Source organism: Anarhichas minor, unplaced genomic scaffold (assembly GCF_050575085.1).
Source record: "Anarhichas minor isolate MPS153535 unplaced genomic scaffold, ASM5057508v1 ptg000007l, whole genome shotgun sequence".
NCBI lineage: Eukaryota > Metazoa > Chordata > Actinopteri > Perciformes > Anarhichadidae > Anarhichas > Anarhichas minor.
Window position 1 is genome coordinate 14,382,116 of NW_027466453.1, and position 22,597 is coordinate 14,404,712.

General features: G+C 42.9%; 1 protein-coding gene across 3 annotated transcripts in view; it reads right to left on the reverse strand.

Moving 5' to 3' along the window:
• prkcab (protein kinase C, alpha, b) overlaps nucleotides 1-22,597 on the reverse strand; it is an 80,193-nt gene that overhangs the window by 40,955 nt on the left and 16,641 nt on the right. For all 3 annotated transcript variants that reach the window (XM_076086024.1, XM_076086023.1, XM_076086022.1), the window contains exon 3: nucleotides 12,391-12,473. In XM_076086024.1, coding sequence (XP_075942139.1) covers nucleotides 12,391-12,473 — 83 coding nt within the window. The remainder of the gene's footprint in view (nucleotides 1-12,390; nucleotides 12,474-22,597) is intronic.

The following is a 22,597-nucleotide window of genomic DNA, read 5'->3' on the forward strand; positions in this document are numbered from 1 at the left end:
GCGTTTGTCAACCGTAGAAGACATTCAACAGGGAAAAAGGTTGATTTCATAATGGTTCGGTTAATCTGCTGGTGTGATAGTGAACGTGAAAAAAAGCTTCGCATATGTGCGTAAAACAGACGGAGAAAGAAGAAGAAACTCATCTGCTGTCTTTTACTATTTCTTTTTTTAGTTTTGGCCAAATATCACACGTGGCTGCAGGACATTTGGAGACCTCTCATCTGCTTAGTAGTGGAAACAAGTGTGGGCACGCTGGGAAGAGTTGTTCAAGGTGAGCGATGCATCAATGAGCAAAAAGCCTCAGCGAACAAGTCAACAGGTTGTGAGTCACTTTCACGGGAGCAAAAGCTGCTACATGACACCTCTTAGCCATTTTGAATCTCATCATTCACGAGGGGAAAGGAGCTTGTGTTTCTTTTGGACTGAAATGGAGCAAAAACCTGCTACACGCCTCCCTCCCTGCCTCCCTCCCCCGTGGTGCCTCCCCGGTGATGACATTAATCACGAGCTACCTTCTCCTCCAGTCTGAGGAATAGGTCAGCTCCCTGGCTGCCGTCTGCCCACAAACAACCACACGCACTTACACACAAGTGCAGGGGTCTCACACACACACCTGAGCACACATTTACACACACACACACACACACACACCTGGTGCACTGTACTGTGGGCCTATGAATTATTCATAAAACTCTCATCTGATAATTTCAGTTGCATTACTTGATTAGCTGAAAGTGCTAAATAACACCGTATTTATGATTTTCCCTCAGTCGGGCATTTTTTCCATTCATTAAATGGTATTTCAGTTTGAGCTATTTTTTATTTTTGATCTCTTATTTCGCATCTCATTTTACGCTCACCAGCAGGCAACATCTTGTCGCTGCTTTTCTTCTTCCCTTTTAATTGTATACAATTATATTACTTCTGAAAAGTGTGACAACTCCCTTTGATCGTGTTTTCAGTGGATCAGTTAATCCTTTAGTCTGTAATGTGCCACAAGTTTGTGAGAAATGTCACAATTCATGTCTTCTTTTGTCCGACCAACAGTCCAAAATGCAAATCTTGTCAGTTTACATGATACAAGAAAAAAAAAAGCAAATCCTCACATTTAAGAAGTTGGAATCAGTGAATGACTCAAACAACTATATTGATTATCAGTTAAACACTTTAACCTGCAATAACTGATTTCTTTGAGGGCAACAGCTGTTAACACATTCATATAATATCACCTTATAAAGTTGACACGGCGAGCTTGTTAGCAATCGATTGCTTATTTATAAGCAACATTGACATTCATTTTGAGTTGCGTTTCTGGCCAAATGCCAGACGTACATCGTCCTTTTAGCTCTGTTTTGGTCTCCGCCAACTCCTGAGGGAAACATCTGTTTCTTCAACAAAAATGTAAACTGCAGAGTCGGGTGATAATTGTCTGTGGGTTCATCACTACGAGCAACTCTTTTAACATGACAAGCCGTCATTTTCTCCAAGTGTTAATATCAAAATATTGCTACAAGCAGCTTTTAAGTTTCTCTCTTGTGCTGGACTGACAGAAATGTTCAGCGAGGTGTCGACTGTTAGAGAACGCAAACTCCTCTTTTTCGCTTTGCTGCTGCTGACCAAACACTTTTCTCTCACACACACGCACACACACACACACACACACACACACACACACACACACACACACACTGCAGGCAGGAGGCGGAGAGAGATTAAGACAGGACACACTTTGTGTGTGTGTGTGTGTGTGTGTGTGTGTGTCTATTATCGAGAACTCTGTTTATGACAGCAAAGCAAGTCTTGCGTCCCTGGTCAGTCTCTGCTGTTGTTACATAATGTGATGACAGCAATCTGCAGAAGTTGCAGGAGAGAAGTATTTTGAATGAGGGCAAAGTGAAGGAGAAAATAAAGGAGGGAGGAAGAACTGATGTCAAGATTACATCACATCCTTGACCTATTCATACGAGGCGTGATGCAGCACACATGTCTGTTTTCATTATTAGTTAATCAAACCTAAATCCACATTTAATCTTCTCATTTATTAGTGAGTCAGGCAACAAAATGAACCTTGATTTCAGTTTAGGATTTGTTAATAAATGCCAAAAGGCAAGAGACGTAGTGACATTTAAATAAGAATTGAATACATGATAAATCTGGATCCGTCTCTGTTAGAAATAATGTCCACGCACTCAAAGGCATTGTTACGCACATTAAACATCGACGACAAAAACCCAATTTGAGCTCCGTGAAATTACGCTCAGCAGTGAGGTGTCGCAGCCATTAAGTTAATAAATCAGGTTAGGCTCTGTGGAGCGCTTCCTAACCTCAAAACGCTTCCCAACGGGCCACTCTAAATCGTTCACCTGCTGAGAGTGCAAGTTTCATGACTATTCATCTTCTACACTTCACCTCGGCAGGGAGCAGGATCTCGCACCATCAGTAGTCTGTCTGCAACTTAATGAGCCTCCATTCATTCAGCAATCACATCGAGCGACAAGCGCTCGTGTGTCTGGAATGATTAAAGACAACATATAAGCTCCTCAGACGACAAAAAGGTTCTGTTGGTCTGAACTGGATAAAGATCGCGCAACTCAACACCTTTCGTTCAGGTGAGTGGGCTCATTTATCTGGCGGAAGGAGCCCAGACTGGCTGGGTTCCCGGATGTAATCAATGATTAATTAATAAATGGTGACGCTCCAATTGGTACCAGCCACTTAAAAGTTTTCCAAAAGGCGCGATCCAAAGAATCGGGCAGGGCTCTCGAGGCTAAAAGAGGAAGCTCAATTTAAAAGGGATCAACGTAGGTGAGTGTGAGGAGTACAGTGGGCCACAATAAAACAGCGTGTCGGCAACATGTCGGGGAGGCTGAACTCTTCCAATCCGCCTTTCTGAGCAGCTCCTCTCTTCAGTAAAACTGCAGACACAAACACCGGCTCAGACTGACGTTTCTGGGGCAGCGATCTGATGTGGAAGAGAAAGCACCCGACTGAGAGACGTACCTGAAAACACTTCACAAGATTCTGGCTCAACTTGAAAAGACACCATCATTCTTATTATATTTTAATAAAGTTGCACCATCCATTTTTTTGCAAATGTCCAGTTCCAGGTGATGGTGAAAGCAGGCGAAGCGAGGTAGCCCTCCCCAGCAATGTATGATTTACTTTTAGTCATACTGCCCAGTTATGTTTGATCTATTTTTAGTTACAATCGACAATCTAACTCTTCCAATGAAATGTCTCAGTTTTAGTGTCAAAATATGATGAAACACAAATTGACACAAGCTATGAAAACTATGAATAGAAGTCCGGCAACAATGAAGCCTCGTCGCTGTCTGATTCTGCTCCAGAGAAGTGAAGAACAAAGGGAGGACCAAACAGTGTTCAGAAGGACCGAACACTAATACACACACACACACACACACACACACACACACACACACACACACACACACACACACACACACACACACACACACACACACACACACCATGCGGCCCAGCAGGAGGTAAACACACATGCAGAACTTGGAGAATGCACCGACATCCATTCCATTCAGTTCAATTGATTTGCCCGATACCACAAATCACAAATTTGCGTGTGTGTACGTGTGTATGTGTGTGTGTGTGCAGACTTTAAGGCCACTCACAGGCCGATTGGTCTCTTCATGAGGCTCATCTCACAGGCTAAGCTAACTATGCTGCATCTCCGTTGTGCCCTGATTAGCGCTCCTCCTCTTGTTCATCACAGCCCGGCAGGGATTGGCCTTTTGACACACACAGCAAATCACATTCTCCTCCTCTTTCCTCCTCTTCCCTCCTTGTCTTTTCCTCCTCTTCCCTCCTTGTCTTTTCCTCCTCTTCCCTCCTTGTCTTTTCCTCCATCTTCCCCGCAGGCAGAAGGCCCTCCAGCTCCCAGACTTCCTTTCCTTGCTCTACTTTTCCGTCCCTCCAAGTGCATGCGAGCAGACAAGAGTCCCCCCTTCTACTCCCACATGATCCCGTCTTTGCTTGACCTCCGTGTGTTAGTTGTTACTTCACATTACCTCCTTAAATGTTCCTTCTCCTCTCACCACACTTTCGTCTCGTTTCTGTCCTCATTATCCTCTTCTCCTCTTCGTGTTTCTTTTAAAGACCAGGACCTCAGCTCCCTGTTCTTTCCCCCCAGAAGAACATTCACTAAATTCCTCTTAAATTAGTAAAACTGTGATGGGAGCTCAGCGCCCGCACTCTCATTCCCAACCTGCCTCTGGCGTGATGTCTCAACTCCTCTTTGCTAAGTCTTCACACTTTGTTCCCGTTGTCTTTACCCACCCTTACATTTCTCAGTTTTTACTGTAAGCCTTTTCTTCTGTGGCCACACTTCTTCTGAAAATGTCAGCACACTTCGACTTCCCCTTATTAAAAAAGGAGAAAATGTATTCTCATTCGCACACGACCTACTCCCATTAATTCACTTTTCACGAGGAAGCTAGACATAATTGGCCAGTGGGGCATGTCGATAAACAAGATGAATGGTTGTAGCCGTGTCGAAATAGTATCTCTGTTAATCTTTGAGATGATCGGGCCTTAATTACTTAATTACCCTCCGTGATAAACGCATTGGTCACACTAAGTTGTAAACACTCTGAGGCTAATAAGAGGTCCGACTGTGCCGAGGAAGTGTTTCTCCATTAGCTCTTTAACTTAATCAAGATTTGAAACCAAGCGTCCGGTGTCTAACATATCAGCTGTGTGGGCTGCAATGAGCCCGCGGCTTTAATTATCGCAATGTCCACAGATATTGTATCGCTCTTTGCTCACCATTTCTTCACTTTATTAGCACTGGAACGGCGCTGCCCGACTGAAAACTCTCTGGTAAATCTTCTTAATTGCTGCACACAGGTCTGTGGGGTATATTTAGGAAGGAAGGTTTCTGTCTTTGTCAGCCTGCGAGTGGGTTTTAATGAGCCGCGCTGCTAATAAACAAAAAAAGGAATATCCTCACGCATGCTGTGGAGCAATATAAAGTAGATAAGAACACACACGCGTGATGTTACGTAATCGCACGAATAAACAGGCTCTCTTTAGGAAAGCACGCAGAGGAGACAAGCGGTGTTGTTTTATGCAGCTGTTGGAGACAAATTCCTGTTTTTTTTGTATGTTAACACAGAGAAAACTAAAGTTTCAGTGCAATCATTTAATTTAAAACTCATCTCAAAGCAAATGGAGGAAGAAAACATACAATGCACAAGAGTCAAAATAGGCAAAAGCCCTACAACATGCCACTACATTAATCGCAATATGGAAAGTCAAAAGTCACTGTAAACTGAATTTCTTTGGGATTTTAAGAATGTACATCTGGATCTGGGTTGTTATGGTGGACATTTTTCAATATTTGCTGACATTTTATAAACTCAACAATTACCTGATTCATCAAAAAAAGTAATCAAGAGATTTATCTATAGTGAAAATGATCATTGGTTGCAGCCCTTCCAGCCGTTCTACTATAGCCCAGCTGGTTTATCGGCCCACCGGCTCAGACCTTTTAAATTCTGTAACAGCATGCCCCACTGTGCGTTTACTCGGTACGACGGCCGTGTTCAGACACAAGTAGAGCCGGGTGACAGAAAATAAAAGCAAAGAGACCTGAGGCGACGAGAAGCAGAGTGACACAGCGTTTTTCCTTGTAGACAGTCGTGCAAACAGTGTTCTTCACACTCCAGCATTTAGACGTGCGGCATTTAGGCAACGTGTGATGTTTTCATTTGCACACCCTATCAATAGCACCAAAAAAGATGGCGTCTGACACCGAGCGTATTAAATCTCCGAGCGATCACACTCGAGCACAAGAAGAGGTGTAAACATGGCGGGGATAACAATAATAAGAAGATGTATTTACTGTGGGAGATGAGTTGGACACCTGTCCTGTGGAAGTAGGTGTGTGCAACTTGGCACAGTACACTCCGGTTTATATCTTGTTTTCACCTTACATTTTCTGTTGCATAATATCCGGTGAGGACCGCGTTGCCACTGGGAGTCTCCAGTGTCTCACACTATACTCGTATTCTCAGATTATTGTCTCCTGCCGTGAGACAGCAGGTGGAAACCACAGCGTCCCCAACAAGCTCCAACATTCGTTAACACGCTGGCTTATGTAACCCAGCACGGGACCAATAACTGCAGATTGGAATTTGGTATCTGTGATTAAATCAGCCGCTTATGTAATTGCTCATATTTTTCCAGCTGTTCAGACATCTGATACATTCCGGCTTATTGATTAAAGTAGGTTTTTTTTCCATGCACTTCATATCTTTGCATGATGTGAATATTACCATCTTTACAAAAACAAAAGTATAACAAATACTATTTAAGTAAAGATAACGTTTTCCTTTTGTATCTAAAAAGACAAATCTCTAGATTTTGAGCCAGACAAATTTGAACTCTGAAGTAGGAATGAGTTACATTCCAAAGTCAAGAATAAACCATCGAGAATTAGTTTTTAAATTCCAGACAAATCCTAGAGACAGTGTGGTGACATTTTAGTAAATCCCCTATAAATTAAAACTCATTATTACTTTAATCATGAACTGGCTTTTTTTTTACTGTGTTGCTTTAAATAAAAAAAGCACTAGACTGACAGCAGTCAAACCAATAGTAGTGATATAAAACAAAAGTAAGTGCACGTCATCTCTCAGCAATCTGTGTGAACTGACCAGAAGCTGCGTCAGTCTGGGACATCTGCTCCAGCCTAAAGTAATGTTGCTTACTACTTAACAGTCATAAGATTGTGATTTCTGAAGAGCTGCCGTATGTTCACAGCGCCCTCAGTGTAGTGGCCTTGCATAATCACAACGCGTGTAATCTAAAGACCGACCTGTTCCTCCGGGTTAACGACTCTTTTAATCTGCCCTCTCTGACTTCCATATTGTACAGAGTCATCGCCCAAGTTAATTCGTCACCCCTGGCCGCCACTCGGCGCCACGTGTTGTCGCGCCGAGCGAGGCCCGACTCTTAAGCCGTAATCTGCTCTCTGTGCAGTGACATGTGGAGAGATTTGACATTGTGTAAGCCGCTGTGGCAGACGTGTTGGCCGGCTCTCCCCAGCTGTTGCTGCAGGTTAGAGTCGAGCTCTGCTTTGAGTGTAATGGCTCGAGACTGGCAGGCTAATGGCGTGAGATGCTACCAGGCGAGGTAAATGCTACCAAGGCACTTTGCGAAGTCACAGGCATTGATATCTGAGCGCTGGAACTGAGTTTGAGTTTTATAGTCAAGCTGGGACAAATTGTCGGAGACGAAGTGAGAGAAATAAGAGGACAAATGCACTGATGCACAGTAACTGCATCAGGACAGAGGCTGTCACCTTTTGAAGGCACAAACTAAACAAAGTAGCACTCAGCTGTCACAGAGAAAGGAGGGAATCAGGGGTTTGCCATGTTTCAGCACAGCTGTCAACATGCAGCAACTCTTCTCATCCGACTCGCTCCCTCTTTCTATGCAGGTAGATGACAGTTGACGGGTACCAATAAACCAGCCAGCCATCTTTTGTTGTTTTTCTGCCGAATCAAGTGGAGCATCAACAATATCCCGTTTTCTAATCCCATTAGGAATTGGCCAGTGAACGTTTATATATTACATGTACATGAAAGATGAATCATCACATCATTAAGACCTCATATCTAAAGAAACAAACAAACTGTGTCATCATACTGTAGGTATGTATGGGTCAAGAAAAACTGTAATTATACTTTTGCATGTCATTTTGTGGCCGATATGTGGCGACCTAAATGAGTGCCTCTCTTACACAGTCTCGCCAAAAATGAACCATTTAAAATTTCTCAAAAGTTGTATTTATTGCATCAGACTGTACAGGTGTTTGTGATATTGTTTTTGTCTTCACTGCCACTGCCGCTGTCCTTTTGGCACCACACCGCCATGTGCTGCTGGCTAATTAGCTGAAATCACCCGCACACATACACAACTATCCTCACACATACAGACACACAGACGTACGGCTTTAGCTCATGCACAAGCACTTATATTTCAGCTCTCTTCCCAATGACATTTTCTAAACACAGACAGTCACAGTTTCTCAGACCTGAACTGTGCCTCCGGTACAGATGACCTCATTTGGAAGTTAACTAATGAGCTGGAAACAGTTGAGCTGGTTGTTTTTTGCAGGCAGTTTATTTAAAAAATTTAAATAAAAAAAACTTCTGTGTCGAAATAAAGCTTTTCCCAATGAGCCATTAAGCTGAGAGGATTTTTTTTATTTGAGAGTGAACACCTGATGTACATAGATCTGCATATGTTTAAGAACATACTACTTTCCTCCGTAACGTTCCAGTTTCTCTGTTTTAAGTGTAGCAAACTATATACCTCATGAAGATAAGTCACTGTGCATATTTCATAATCTGCTTTTTACCACAATTAATGGATTAATCGATTAGTTGTTCCACAGCAAATTAATCTGCAACTATTTTAACAATAGTTTTTTCTGGCTAAAATGGATTTTGGAGCGTTCGTTGGGTCAGATTTGTCTTGAAATATATACAATTGGGAAAAAGATTAAACAAATATCCCACAATCAACTGGATGAAACATATATAGAAGTAAGGCAAATCCACGTGATAAATCACACATATGGAGCGGGATGCACAAAAAAGAAAAAAGAAAAGAAAAAGCCATCTAAAATACATGAAACACATGGAAACGCTCTGCAGCAGTGTTATTAATGAACAGGGCAAAAGACAGATGGTTGGAAAGAGGCTCTGCCAAAGAGAGTATAACAGCACTACACCCAATGTAAAGCTTCATCTCCCTGATCCCACGGACCAAATCTGTCACTAAAACACTAAAAGTAATATCACAAAAAAACAAACAGGAAAAACAACAAGATTTATTTTAAAGAACTTGATCTGGTCAAACATCTAGGCCTATTACGCTCATGTAATCTGGTTGTGAAAACCACATTGTTTCTCTATGGATGAGTCACCTTCATTCACTGGCTCCAGAATGATCCTTGACTGATAATACAGCACTATTTACCACCTACGCCTCGCAGCGAGCTGAATGAAAAACAGGGAGCAGAGGGAGCACTTTTCACTCAAATGCTAATGCCAACATCTCTCTCTCTCTCTCGTCTGCCAGTGGATCAAAGCATCGGCCGGACGGATGACGCCATTCACTCGCCGAGGCCGACACGAGGGTCGCTCACAGCCCACAGTGTGTAAAGGCTGTGTATATCTGTGTGTGTGTGTGTGAGTAGGACAGCAAGTCTCCGAGCCCCAGGCCAGATTCATGAGAGTCATGACACCACACTGATTCAGAAGGAGGAGTGGATGGAGGAGTGTAGTTGGAGCTGATGGATGGATGAATAGGTGTTGGTGAGTCATGTCATTCTCTCTCTGAGGCCAAAACAGTGAAGACGATCAACAAGTTTCACTTCAAAGCAGAGAAACGTCTTCCTCGTTATCAGTTATTCTGTTGATCATCATCTCGATTCATTATTTAGTCTATAAAACATCAGAAAACTGTGGAAATGTCCATGACAATGTCCCGTCCTAACAAAATCAAAACAATGCATATGAATATAGAAAATCTATATAAGAAAGATCATTTCTCATTTCCTCACCTTTGAGATATCATAGTGACAACTGCCTACAATCAGTCTGTAATGCTACATGCAGTTAGCACAGAGCACCAGTACACACGATGCACACGATCCACGGATGATTTTGTTTGTTCTACAGTCTTTTAAAACTAAATATGCTGCATGGGAACTGTTTCATTTCAGAAAAAGCGGTCAACAACGACAAGATTAAAGAGAAATAAGTGCTTTGTTTGTGTATGAGCGAGTCCCGCACTGTATCATCATTTAGAAATTCAAAGAGGTCCATCTCTAAAGGGCTCTCTGTTCGCTCTGCACCAAAGACAGTCGCTGGAGAGTGGCACGACAACAGGCAGAGCAAAATTCACAATGGGCACTTCAATGCAGGTGTGTGTGTGCGTGTCTGTCTGTCTGTCTGTGTGTGTGTGTGTGCTAGAGAGAGAGACAGAGAGAGAAGAGATGAAGACAGAGATAAATAGTTCGGTAGGAAGACAGACAGATAGAGCAGAGAAGATGCATGGTTGAATAACAAGAGCGTTGTAACAAGAGTTGCTGAACAAACCTTTGCAGTTAATTAGATGTCTCAGACATTGCTACATGGTTCCTGCTCGTGTAAACATGACAGGGTGGTGCTGTGGGTGTGCGTCTTAATTGGCAACAGGAACATTCATTAGCAGGTCTTCAGTCTGGTGAAGCTGAAGCTCCAGGAGCATCTAAGTGTTTTGTTTTTTGTGTTTTCAGTTGTACAGAGAGATGAAGAAAGCATGGAAGGAGTAACCAAATGCTTTATTTAAGTAAAAGTGAAAATACTACAGTGTAAAAATAATCGTAGAAAGCATTGCGTTCAAACTCTGACTGAAGTAAGTAAAAGTATTAGCATCAACAAATACTTCAGAATCAGCAGCTGGTAAAGGTCAGCTGGTTTTAATTACTTTAAATAAAACACAGATACGTAAACGAAAGTGAAACATAATTCAATCGGCCAACGCTGCTGTGTTTACGCAAGCACGGCACGCACGATCGGCATGAAGCTCTTTTTTTCGTGAACTTCTCTGCTGGCTGAGACAAAGCAGTCGGGAGGACAGAGGATAGGAGGACAGAGGACAGGAGGACAGAGGACAGGAGGAATGACTCTAATGGGTGTCTGTGTTCTTCATTCTTTATAAACTTTACTCAGAAGTGTTGTATATTTTACATTCATTTCCAGTGCGATATTAATGACTTTATATCGTGACTTTGTTGTTGTAAACATAACTGTTGCTGCTCTATAAACAATATTTAGATATATTCAAAATATCAATAAATTCTAATCCTGAAGCAGAGTAGCTCCGAGTTGTTCTAAAATCCTAAACATCTCCCTCCCTGAAGGCCACCGTAGTTCCCAAACACGCTTGGAAAGGGAGAGGTGAGCAGAGAGGCATTCAGTTGGCTGCAACACACAACTATAGTCACTAAATACTACACACTATAGTCACTAAATACTACACACTATAGTCATTAAATACTACACACTATAGTCTGTAGTTTTTTGGCATGTAAGTACACAGACATCAGTGCATGCTGCTGCTGGGCTTGACCTCCACTCTTATCTAACCAAGGACACATCCCATTCCTGGCTGCAGGGGACAGCACACGGAGGCTCAGCAGCTATACAGCGGGGCTGCACACCCACTCGAACAGAGGGACCACAGAGGTCAGACTGCAACATATGAATAAGATAATAAGACACAAAACTGATGAAACACCAGCGCTCTGCCCCGACAGCGTCAGGTGAGCTTTGGGGGGGAAAGAGAGGAGGCTAATGAGGAACAACGTTCTCACACCTGATGTGTGGAAGCACAGAGAAGGGCGCCCGTGTGATATGCTCTGCAATGGAGGGTTGAATTATACAGGCTGATACCAACAAATCAATAGGATGATATATTGCAACGCTTGCTCTCATAATATATTATTGATACGCTGGTCTTTCAAGTGTTTTTTTTGTTATTTTAAATGGTCAGCCTGACTGGATTTTCTGACGACATGGTGGGAAGAGTGGAACCAAATGAGCTTTCAAGTTTGATGGCTTCAGATCTAAAAAGACTGATGGGACAGCCAAACTCAATATGTTGTTATCTTTGTTAGGAAGAACCCCTTGAGATGTACCGTCTCGTTTTAAAGGGGGTCCTTGTAGGTGGGGTTGAACTAGGTATTCAGTTGCTTATTCGATTTAAATCTTTGGCCATTCTGCTTGTCATCAACTGGATCATTATACCACTTTAAGTTTAAGCCACGGACATATAGAACAAATGGTATTATCTTTCTCATTGTTTGCTCATGAAATATTCAGTTGGAGTTTTAACTGGTGAGTCCTCATTCAGCAGTTGGTTTCAGTTCATTCTGTTGCTATAGTAGCAACCGCCACTGGCACAGTTCCACGGCAGTTCCAGTCCAAACGGCGAGTTTACACGTTAGCCAAAAGACTGACAAGCCGACGTTGTTTCATCAGCCACTTCGACAGCTCTGTGACAAAGTAATTCATCTCTTCTCTGCTCCCCAAATGCCTCTTTGGAGCGTTTACCAGCATAGATATCACAGTCTCTTCTGCACTTCTTTTACTTTGTTGCTTTACAGTCAAGAAATATTACATTTGATAAAAGCTGTAGAATAATATTGATCCCTCCTTTTTGGAAACATATATTCTGCCCTTTTAAGAGCTTTTCTTCCACAAGAGTATGCATGCCGTACTGTCTTGTATATCAAATACACCCCCAAACATTGTTATTAGTTGTCTTCAGTGCATTTAAAGAGAAAGCTGAACTTACGTCTGTGTCAGGACCCTTGTCGGCTCCAGGACAGGAGAAGGTGACGAACTCATGGCACCGTTTGTGGACCACAAAACAGCACACTGGGAGGAAGAAAGAGAGTCTTACAGTAAAACTGTATGACACGTTTATGACACATAAAGTGCATTCAACCACCACATTTGTCTCTTAAGGGAACAAAATGTCAACACACAAGACACAAAGTACGCCATCCTTATTTTATCTGGTGTTTTGTGCAACTTTTTCTGACAAATACTTGAGCGACAGAGGGAGAAACAGAAAGCGAAAGGCCACGCATGTAAATCAACGCCAATGGACCTCAAAGTGAGTTTGACAAAGCCTCTCTAGTATGGACACGCAAACAAATGCAGCGAGACAAGTCTCACAAGCATGCGCGCCCCCACACACTCACTCCCACACTCAAAAGGGCGCTATATAATCTCGTGCATTCCGAAAGCCGTCGGCTCTTTGCAGCCATGTTCGGTTGATGCCGATTGCATCATCGTCTCCGTCTCTACCAAAAAGTGTCACGCGGCTGACATGACACCTGACGCCGCTCTCACGTCAGCCACATTTGGACATTGGCGAAGATCTGGAGGGAGAAGCGTGGACATCACTGACAAGCTGACTCCCTCTCCCGACTCTCACTCTGTGTACCCAACTGTATTTTTTTTTTTTTCCTCTGCCATTGTGTCGAAATACCTCAATCCTCTCTTTCTTTTTTCATTCTCACACAATCTGTCTGCTTCGCTCATTGTCAAGCTGCCTGCTTGTTCATGTGCACTTCTGTGCTCTCCCACCATTGTATCCGTGTGTTGTTTTTGTCTCTAACTCTGCCAGCTACGTCACAGTTGCCAGACAATCCGACGGCCATCGGCCAAACAAGGGGAATTAGTTTCCTGAGAAGTCCAATAAGCAGCCGGGGTTTCGACTGTCCATGCAAATATGGCTGTACTGTATCTGGATAATTAGATACACTTTAGATGGATAGATAAATCATCATCACTATTTTCAGCATGATGATTGTTTCCATCATCATAATCCTAATCCAACCCTGATACCCATGATAGCATTTCTCCCCGTATATGTGTGTGTCAGAGGTGGATATTCCCTTTCCACTGGTGTAGTGCTGAGCCAGTGGCAGCGTACAGTAAGAATTCATCTCACGCAGTAATAAAGAGGAAACCAAGCAGAGGGGGGGGGGGGATGAAAAGCTCAGCAAAATAGTAGCCCGGAGTGATTTATCCCGCCTCTGAAGTGGTCATCAGTGCCATTTGTCATAATGCAGTGCGCAAAAAAAAAAGAAGTATGTTATACACAGGTGTAAAGGTAGACAGCGGGTATTTCTAGGAACCAGTCGGTGGGGAATTGTCAGCGGGGCGGGTGATTTGACCCTCGGGATGGCAGTGTTGCTCAGTCCAATTTGATCCCGAGTGAAAAATCTCAACAGCTATTACTTGGACTGTCATGAAATGTGTTTGATCTGCTTGTGCATCGTACATCACAAACACACACACACACATACAAAGATGTTCATCGTACCCTGAAGATGTCACAGATTCTACCGACTTTGGGGACTCCCTGACTTCTCCTCTAGTGCCATCAGCTGGTGACATTTTTGGCTTTTGGTGAAATATCTCTATTAAGTTTGGTAGACATTCATATCCCCTCAGGATGAGTTCTCATCATTTTTTTACAAGAGCCAATGTTAGCATTATTATATCAATATGTGAAGCTCAACAACTTAGTTCTAAACTACGACTTCCACTTTTTGGATGAAGCAGTTCATAAAAGCTAAGGTATAAAAAATCAATTGGCTTCAGCTGTATTCCAACATGTCAGATACATATCTAAACTTGTGTGATACTTCAGTGTGATAATATATTGTCTTTAATGGAGTCATATCGTGATGAAATCATATATCCAAATATGGCGATACACAACTACGTCCTCTTGATGATAACAATCGGATGCTCACTCAAATTTCTCTTAGGACTCCGAAAAGATGTAAAAACAGACAAAGGGAATAAAACCAGTGTTGAAATCACTCTTTATTTCTCTTAAAAATCATCTTTTCTATCTGTCACTGCTGAAGAGATTAACAATTGTTTTGGTGTATTGACCTCGGAGCATTCATTCCCACTTCACATCCACCTCCGACTCGCCCCACAGTCAAACTTTCAATCCTCCCAGCCCACATCCTGCCCACTCTGCTGTCAAACTGAATCAAAAAACAACAAAACGCATGAAATCTGCTGTGTGTATTTCTCATCTTCTGTGCTTCAGATTTACTCAGCAGGATTAGCTCTGAGTGCAACCATTGGGTTTCTCTTTTCCTCCACCGGCCTATTTACAATACGCGAATCACGGGTGTAATGACGTCCGTATAGTTCCTCTCCCTCCATCCATCAGCACCCTCAGCAGCCACACACCCACTCGTCCACCGCCGCCTCACTTTAGTGCTGACCTCAGGCCAGCTTGAGTGTGCTGGTGGTGCTGCGGTCTGGAGCTGAGCAGACGGACTTGTCACTGATCTCAGTCCAGAGCTGAAGAAGGGCCATCAAGCTGTGTATAGTGGAGGAGATGAATCTGTGTGCGTGTGCAAGTTCGGTGTGTGTGTGACAGGCAGGCTTACCCAGTTTATCACAAGACAGAGACCGTGTTTCTCATGGGACCATAATCCCTGCCGTCAATTTTCATGCGCACACACACACACACACACACACACACACACACACACATACACACACACACACACACACACACACACACACACACACACACACAGTGATACAAACATTAATCTAAAAGCTGTTTTAGGAAAGCAGGAGCCAATATGCTGTGGTGGCTGAGACATAGAGGCTCTCACAGGATGGTATAACCATCCAATCAGGAGTCAAGCTGTGAAGAAACTTTACATCTACGCCTGTCAGACATGTGTTGAATCAACAAAAAAATATATGTTTCTTCACCGTCTCTTATGATGAGAGACAAAAAGAGAAAGAAACACATACAAAGAGACCTGGAGGAGTACCTAATTGTGTTTGGAGTGGGGTTTTTTTTGTGTGTGATTTGAATGCCACTATAATAAATCTTTGGTATGACTCAGGCACAAGGATCTGACAAAGGAACCTCAGTAGTAAGAAGTGTTTCTCAGAGAGAGCTGTGTGAAGCAGCAGGAGCAGAGGTGACACAGTGACATACTGTATCGTCAGGGATATTATGATTAATTACTATGGGCTCTGTTTCACCGGCCTAATTGCATAAAGCTCAGAGATAATGGGCTTTGGCATTACAAAGCAGTTTACACAACACAAACGCTTTCTTGTGAGGGTGTGTGCGTGCACGGCAACAAGTGCATTATACTCCACGTCTGTCTCCATCTGTGGGCATTTTGTGGCATGTTCTCCCACTGCTACACACACTATGGTGGCATTCCTCCACCTCACATCCCTATCTCTCAAAACACTGATCCTCTAAAGTGAGGATTTAGCCCCGGCTAATCTGGTGAAATTGGTAATCTACCGAGCCACCGTTAATAAAATGATGCTGTGCTGTTTGCCAAGAGCTTGCGGTGGAGATAAGGCAGAGGGCAGGACACCTGCAGCGCCGGACTAACTCAATACTTTCCAGGCGCGCTGAATTGATCCGGGCCCCCAGAGGGGGACCACATCACAAAGAGGACTGAGGCTTTGATCCGAGATCCACGGGAGAAAGTGTGCGACGGATGAATGAGCGGAGAGGGAGACGACAAATCCACAGGGGTTCATGGTTCCTATGTAGACATTGGTGTTGCGCGGTATACCGATGGCAGAAAGCTATCACAATACCCTGCTGCTAAGAACGGAACAATACCCCATTTTATTAGAACCAATACTGTGAGTTTAATAAGAGCCTTATTTATGCCATTAGAATTTTATTTTGTTTGTTAGTTTAGTTACTTTAATCTGCTTAGTATCTCCAGTCTTGGGGGGATATTAAAATGAATGAACATTATGGTTCACTAATTATTGTTTTATGGCTTCTTTTCACATCCTCCACTGCCTTGCATTGACTTGTCAATTGTTCCAGGAAGTTTTAGGTTTTTTCCGTGGTATCGTTTCAGTATCGGTATCAAGAAACTTCAGGTATCGTATCAAAGTCATAGTTTTGGCATCGTGTCAACACTAGAAGACATGGATGTATTTTTGCGGTGAAGTTATATAAAATGGCAACTTCTTCACCATCTGGAAATCATACACAGATCATTTATTGCGCCGTACACTTTAAATAAACACAGACAGACAACCGGGCTGCACATTGTGTTAAATGCTCTGTTTCCCCACTTGTTATGGCCCTTTATTATGTGGTGTTATGTGGTCTTTCTGTAAACTGTTTGTCATTTCAGGCAAGAAAAATGGCAGAGAATGAAAAGGAGAGGAGAGGCATGGAGAGTATTTTCCTCTCGTGGTTATTTTTAGGCTCGATTCTGGCCAGGGCTGGAACAGCGTGTGCTGATCCCCACGGCGCTGGAGACGTGAGGGAGGACATTTCCTCTACACCTGGCCAATGGACACTATAAATACACTGATCAAACACAAAGACACATCTCAGGGAAACGTGAACGTGAGCATGGATCATGAGGGAAAAGGTCTTCCTGCGTAAGTGCTGAATGAGAGAGAACCACACAATGGGCCAATGGAAGTACTGCATGCTACATACATCAGAGAGCAGTACACCGGCCTGGGTCAAAGTCTCATCAAATTTTGATAGACTCCAGAGAGGAACTGTATCGTATGTTGTTTACCACTCGGGTCAGATGATTGAATCTGGGCTTAAAGCAAGAAAGCAAACAGAAAGAGCAAATTTCATCTCTGTTCATGTTTGTTTTATATCTCTTCCAGAGGGCTCTGACTTCAACAGTGCGACCTCTGAACTGCTGCCTTTGCAGGGAGTGGCAGATCTGAGATTCCCGGCGTGTGGCACACTTTGGTTTTCTAGTCCGTGTCTGACTTTCTTACAAACTCTTCCTGTTTTGGTTGTTTTGATCTGACAAAGCAGCACCTGTCCTGTATTCTGTAATCCTGTAATACCGCATCTTCTGAGGATGAGGTATGCTTTTAATTGTCCAGCGCATATCATCCATCATTTTCACTTGGCACCACACTGCGCTTGAAATTATTCTCTCATTTTTTTGGAAAACACGTCACAGAATTTGAAGCAAGGCGGGTCACCTTCACACACCCCATGCAGGAAAAAGCCGGTCCAAGTAATGGCAGATTGGTTCACAGTTAAAACACTATAGCCGACTAAATTGCCTCTGTATATCACAATATAAGTCTCTGTCCTTTTCCCACCACCCCTGGGAGATGACGTATGTGTGATATACACCAGCAAGCAGTGTTTGCCTGGAGAGGGAGGAAATGAACAGAGCTGCAGCAACAACAAAGGCCTGGAAACTCAATTTCAGCACATACATTCAATTATGCATGCTATAGGCACACAGAGGACAAAGACACGCAGTGGGGACACAAACACAGACTTAACAGTGAATACGTGACCTTGAAAGTAACAACAAAAGCTGTACACAAAGAGCGCTGATGGACTACATTGCAAAAGAAGATAAGTAGAGAGGGCAATGTGGGAATGAATAGAGCGGACATGAACAGATAGAAAGAGATAGATAAGAGCAGAACATAATCTTTCTCCTCATGTCTCCTTAAGGGCACACAAAATTAGCAAAAACTTCTCTGGAAATCTGTTTGTATCAAGCAATTATCTCCATCACCACAATACCCTGATGTATGCATGAATATGCATGTGTTTGATTGTTTAAATATGTGCATATATAAAGAATTATGCAATTTCTGCAAAACAACTCAGGGGAGATTCAGCACAGTGGAGATGAACTAAACATCAGAAATCGTCACAAACTCACTGAATCTGCTGTGTCACGTGAATCACGTGCAGTTACATCTGATCGGTTTAGAGAGGGTGGGAGGATTTAAGGTGGGGTTCAAGGGGAATTTGGCCTTTGTCAGATTGCATCACAGAGCTCATGTTGTCCTCAGTCTCCTGGCTGTTATCACCTGAGATCTGCGTTTGATTATGCATGTCTAGACCGCAGACACAGACAGTTGAGATGAGGTCCCCAGGGTGCATGCTTGTTTTTTGTTGTTCTTTTTCAGCATGTTGTGATTTGTTTTTCTCACTTTCTTGTCATAGAGTAAAAACATTAAACAGCCTCACAAAATGCCTTAAGAACTGTAATACACATCCAAATTGTGCATACCTGGCAGTGGAATTGACCCTTCCCTAAGTCCCGCCCCCCCACAATGCTACTTTGCTAATGCTTAAAAAGTGCTAACGTTTTCTGCTAATGTTAGCTCCACTGGTTTTCACAGCTAGCTAATGCCATTCCAATCGTCCTCTGCACACTTTGTGTTTGGTGCTAATAATCAAATGTTAGCATGTTAACAAGCTAAACTGAGATGGTGAACATCGTAAACATCTGCCTTTTGTGACTATGTTAGCATGATGATGTTAGCATTTAGCTCAAAGCACCACTGTGCCTACAGACTTGCAGAGTCGCTAGCCTGGCTGCGGACTAATAAGTCCTTATTTTCCACGTCATTAGCTGCCTAACAACCCTGGAATGCATTATGCTGAAAAATGGGCTCGCCAGTTAGACATACAAATTAATACATGCATCAGGTATGAGCATACACACACACACACACACACACACACAGCCCCGTACGCACACAAATGCTCAGCGTCTTTGCAACACTAGTATTGTGTTTGAATTAAGAAATGTCCACAGGGGGACTGGATCAATTATTCCGAGCTACAGGTGGGAGTGTTTGGCTACCAAACATCTCTGAGTCACACAGGGGAAATGGTGATACAGCCTCGTGAATTAAATACGACTCTGAACACATGACGTCGACACACACACACATAAATACACAGGTTTAAGCATACACATGTATGCTTTTAAGCGCACACATTTTCTGTCATGTATTTGCACATAAATGCACTCATACACTCATTTTACACACATAAGCACATTCATCCACTACCTATACTGTATTTCTGTAAGACAAGATGGACACACCAGCAGGTACACATACAGTGTACACACTCACTACATCTGGTTCCCTTGTCTCCTCATCTTCTCACACACACACACACACACACACACACACATGTCCAGTCAGTGACGTATCACCTGCAATGGTCTGGCTCAGAGCCCCCTGTGCCTGTGTATCAGGTGTCACAGTGGTAGTAATGTAATGAGTGTCGTTAGCTGTGGTCCATACAGAGGCTCTCAGGCTGACACTGCTGCACACAGACAGGACCAAATTAGACTGTACAATAGACTGGCTAACAGCAGGATGTAATAGCAAGCGCTGATGATTATAGATGCATATATATAATATATATGCATATATATGTGCAAACACTGTCACTCGCCTTAGGTAACGGCTTTCCATACAACTGTGGCACACACAGACAGCAGGGGGTCGGGCAAAAGGCAAAGGTCACTGCCAAGTCCCAGTCTGGTGCCTGGGGACAAGCTGATACCACTCATCAACATCAGAGCATCTTCCACTCCTGCGGCACAGCATGTCCTCGACTCGTTTTTTTGGGGACCAGTGAAGTCGAGGCTAAATTTGTCTCGGGACATTTTGAAACATAAATAACACACTTTGTTTTTCCTCATGTTAGTCATCTTGTTTCTCGTCTTTTTCGTTCTTGTTCAAATACAGAGATCAAAGAGAAAACGGTGACCTTGATCAAAACTCACTTCTGTATTAGGGAAAAAAAAAATTTTATACGAAAATGTGCATCTAATGAAACACAATTGCTCTTCAGTGAGTAAACACATTCATAAATGCTATACAAACCTATGGGTTGTATAAGATATTAACAACATGGTCCTCTTCTCCACTACAGGCAGGCCTACTGCTGCAGCTGCTCATAACTGATACAATGTGGTAGCTACAGTTTGGTACACTTGCTACTCAAATATGCCAGCTTTGATGCTTGCTCCGGCCCTTTTTCTGGCCTTGTACTGTTTTTCCGCACCTTCTTCACATCAAAGCAACAAGACCTCTTCTACGATCCTGCATCACTTTCTTGCGTTTATTCCCAGAAAAGAAGAATACAGATGAGCTTCCGAAACCTGAGCTCTGATGCACATAATTCACACCACTGCAAGTAGAGCTGGGTCGATATCATGATGTGTATAGATAACGTCTTCGATTTTGGGCATTATAATGTGGCATAAGTGTTGTCTCTTCCTGGTTTTAAAGGATGCATTACAATAAAGGGATGTAACTCTCCGAACTTACCAGACTGCTCTATTATTTGCCTTTACCCACTTTGTCATTATATCCACACATTGTGTAAATACTTTGTAAAAGCACCAGTGATCAATCCTACAATATTGTCACAATATTGATGTGGAGATATTGGGTCACAAATGTTGTGATATTTGATTTTCTCCATATCACCCAGCTCTAGCTGCAAGTCTTAAATGTTGTTTTAGTCATCAACTGATCTCACAATAAGCTCATAAAGAAGTGTTTCTCTGCAACATTAAAGCAACATTACGTAACTTGTACACATGTTGTCTTATGTATGAAAAGTTGAATTAATAAGCAATAAAACACAACCCTTTTTTAATCTAGTACACTTTGGGGTTGTGCTGCTTCAGCCGTGCTTGGTCTGGATTGACCAGTAGCTTCTGACGGCTAACGGTAGCTAACGTTAGATGGATACTGCTGTGTAACCGACAATACTGTGTGGACTTTGCGGATCTCTACTTGTGTTACTGTCACTTTGTTGACGAGGATCTCAGAAACATTTCAATGGTTTTATCACAAAATAAGATTCGTACCACACCCGGAGACGAACCACAAGACCGTGAGACAAAACGGCACAGACAGAAATCTCTTATTTAAAAATGTCTCAAACTCTGACTGACTGAGCAAATGTTATTTAAGGGCCTTGAAAGTTTCTGTCGACATAGCTAACCCGACCCAACAACCTAACAAACAAGCACCAGCAATATTTCAGAAGGTTTTTTTCAATAGTTGGTGTGTATGTGCATAGAAACCTACTCATACAAGAGCTGCGTTTGGCTGGAATTAAAAAATAATTCCATTCTCAACCTCAACATGAATATTATACCTGGTAGTTTGTGGTGTTTTCACTAAATCTATCAAAGCTCCTCTGCTGACCAGAGACGACCACATCAGATGTGTCGGTTGTACAAACAGGAGGCCTGGATCAAATACATTTTGCACGCAGCTAAAAAGGCCCAAAGACCTCCGCTTCAATAACTTCACCCGACATTTTTCTTCCAGCAGTTTATTGGAGCTGCATGAATCACAGTGAATTCATGTTGTAGTAGTGAATCATATTGCTACCCCCGTGTGGGGAGACTTACACATCCACCTGGAGCCAGATGAGCGAACACAATACCGGAATTAAGATGAATCGTTGTAGGCTTTTGGAAGCATAGCTTAGTAAATTGCGAATAAGAGTAAATTAGTTGATAAACAGAGGTAGCTCTGAGTCAGAGATATAAGACACCGCTCATTATTTATTAGGTGTTAACAGGCATAACAAAATAAAAATGGAGGAAAGGGATGACATGAAACGAAGGAAAAGACAAATATGCAACGAAAACAAAGGAAACTATAAAAGGTGGCAAGGGGAGATGAAGTAGATTTTGATTAACTGAATTGTGACTCAGGGGCCAAGTTTACTGCACAGTAGACAAGAGCAGACTGGACAACTCTCACCATGAGGCCTGCTCTCTGCCACGAGCACATGCATTTACAGTGTACAATGCACACACTGCGTACACACACACACGTCCACACGCCCTCATCCAGATGCACAGATGTAAATGCGCAGATGCTCGGAGAGAACTCACACATGGACACTCACACATGCGGACACAGCCTCCTCAAAAATGGAGACTTGGAAAACACACACTCGCACACTGGCACGACCTCTCGTTCTCTGCCCCATTCTTAAGCCGTCCAGAAATGTATTTTCGTAGCATGCAAACTGCAGAGCCCCAGAGAAACACCGTCATGCTGTATTGAGGTCAAGAGGATTGAGCCGGAAAACCTGGCCGTTGTGAGTAGTAAAGCAGTCGGTAAACTGTAGTGTTGCTTCAGCCCCCTTATTGCTGATTAATGGCACTCGG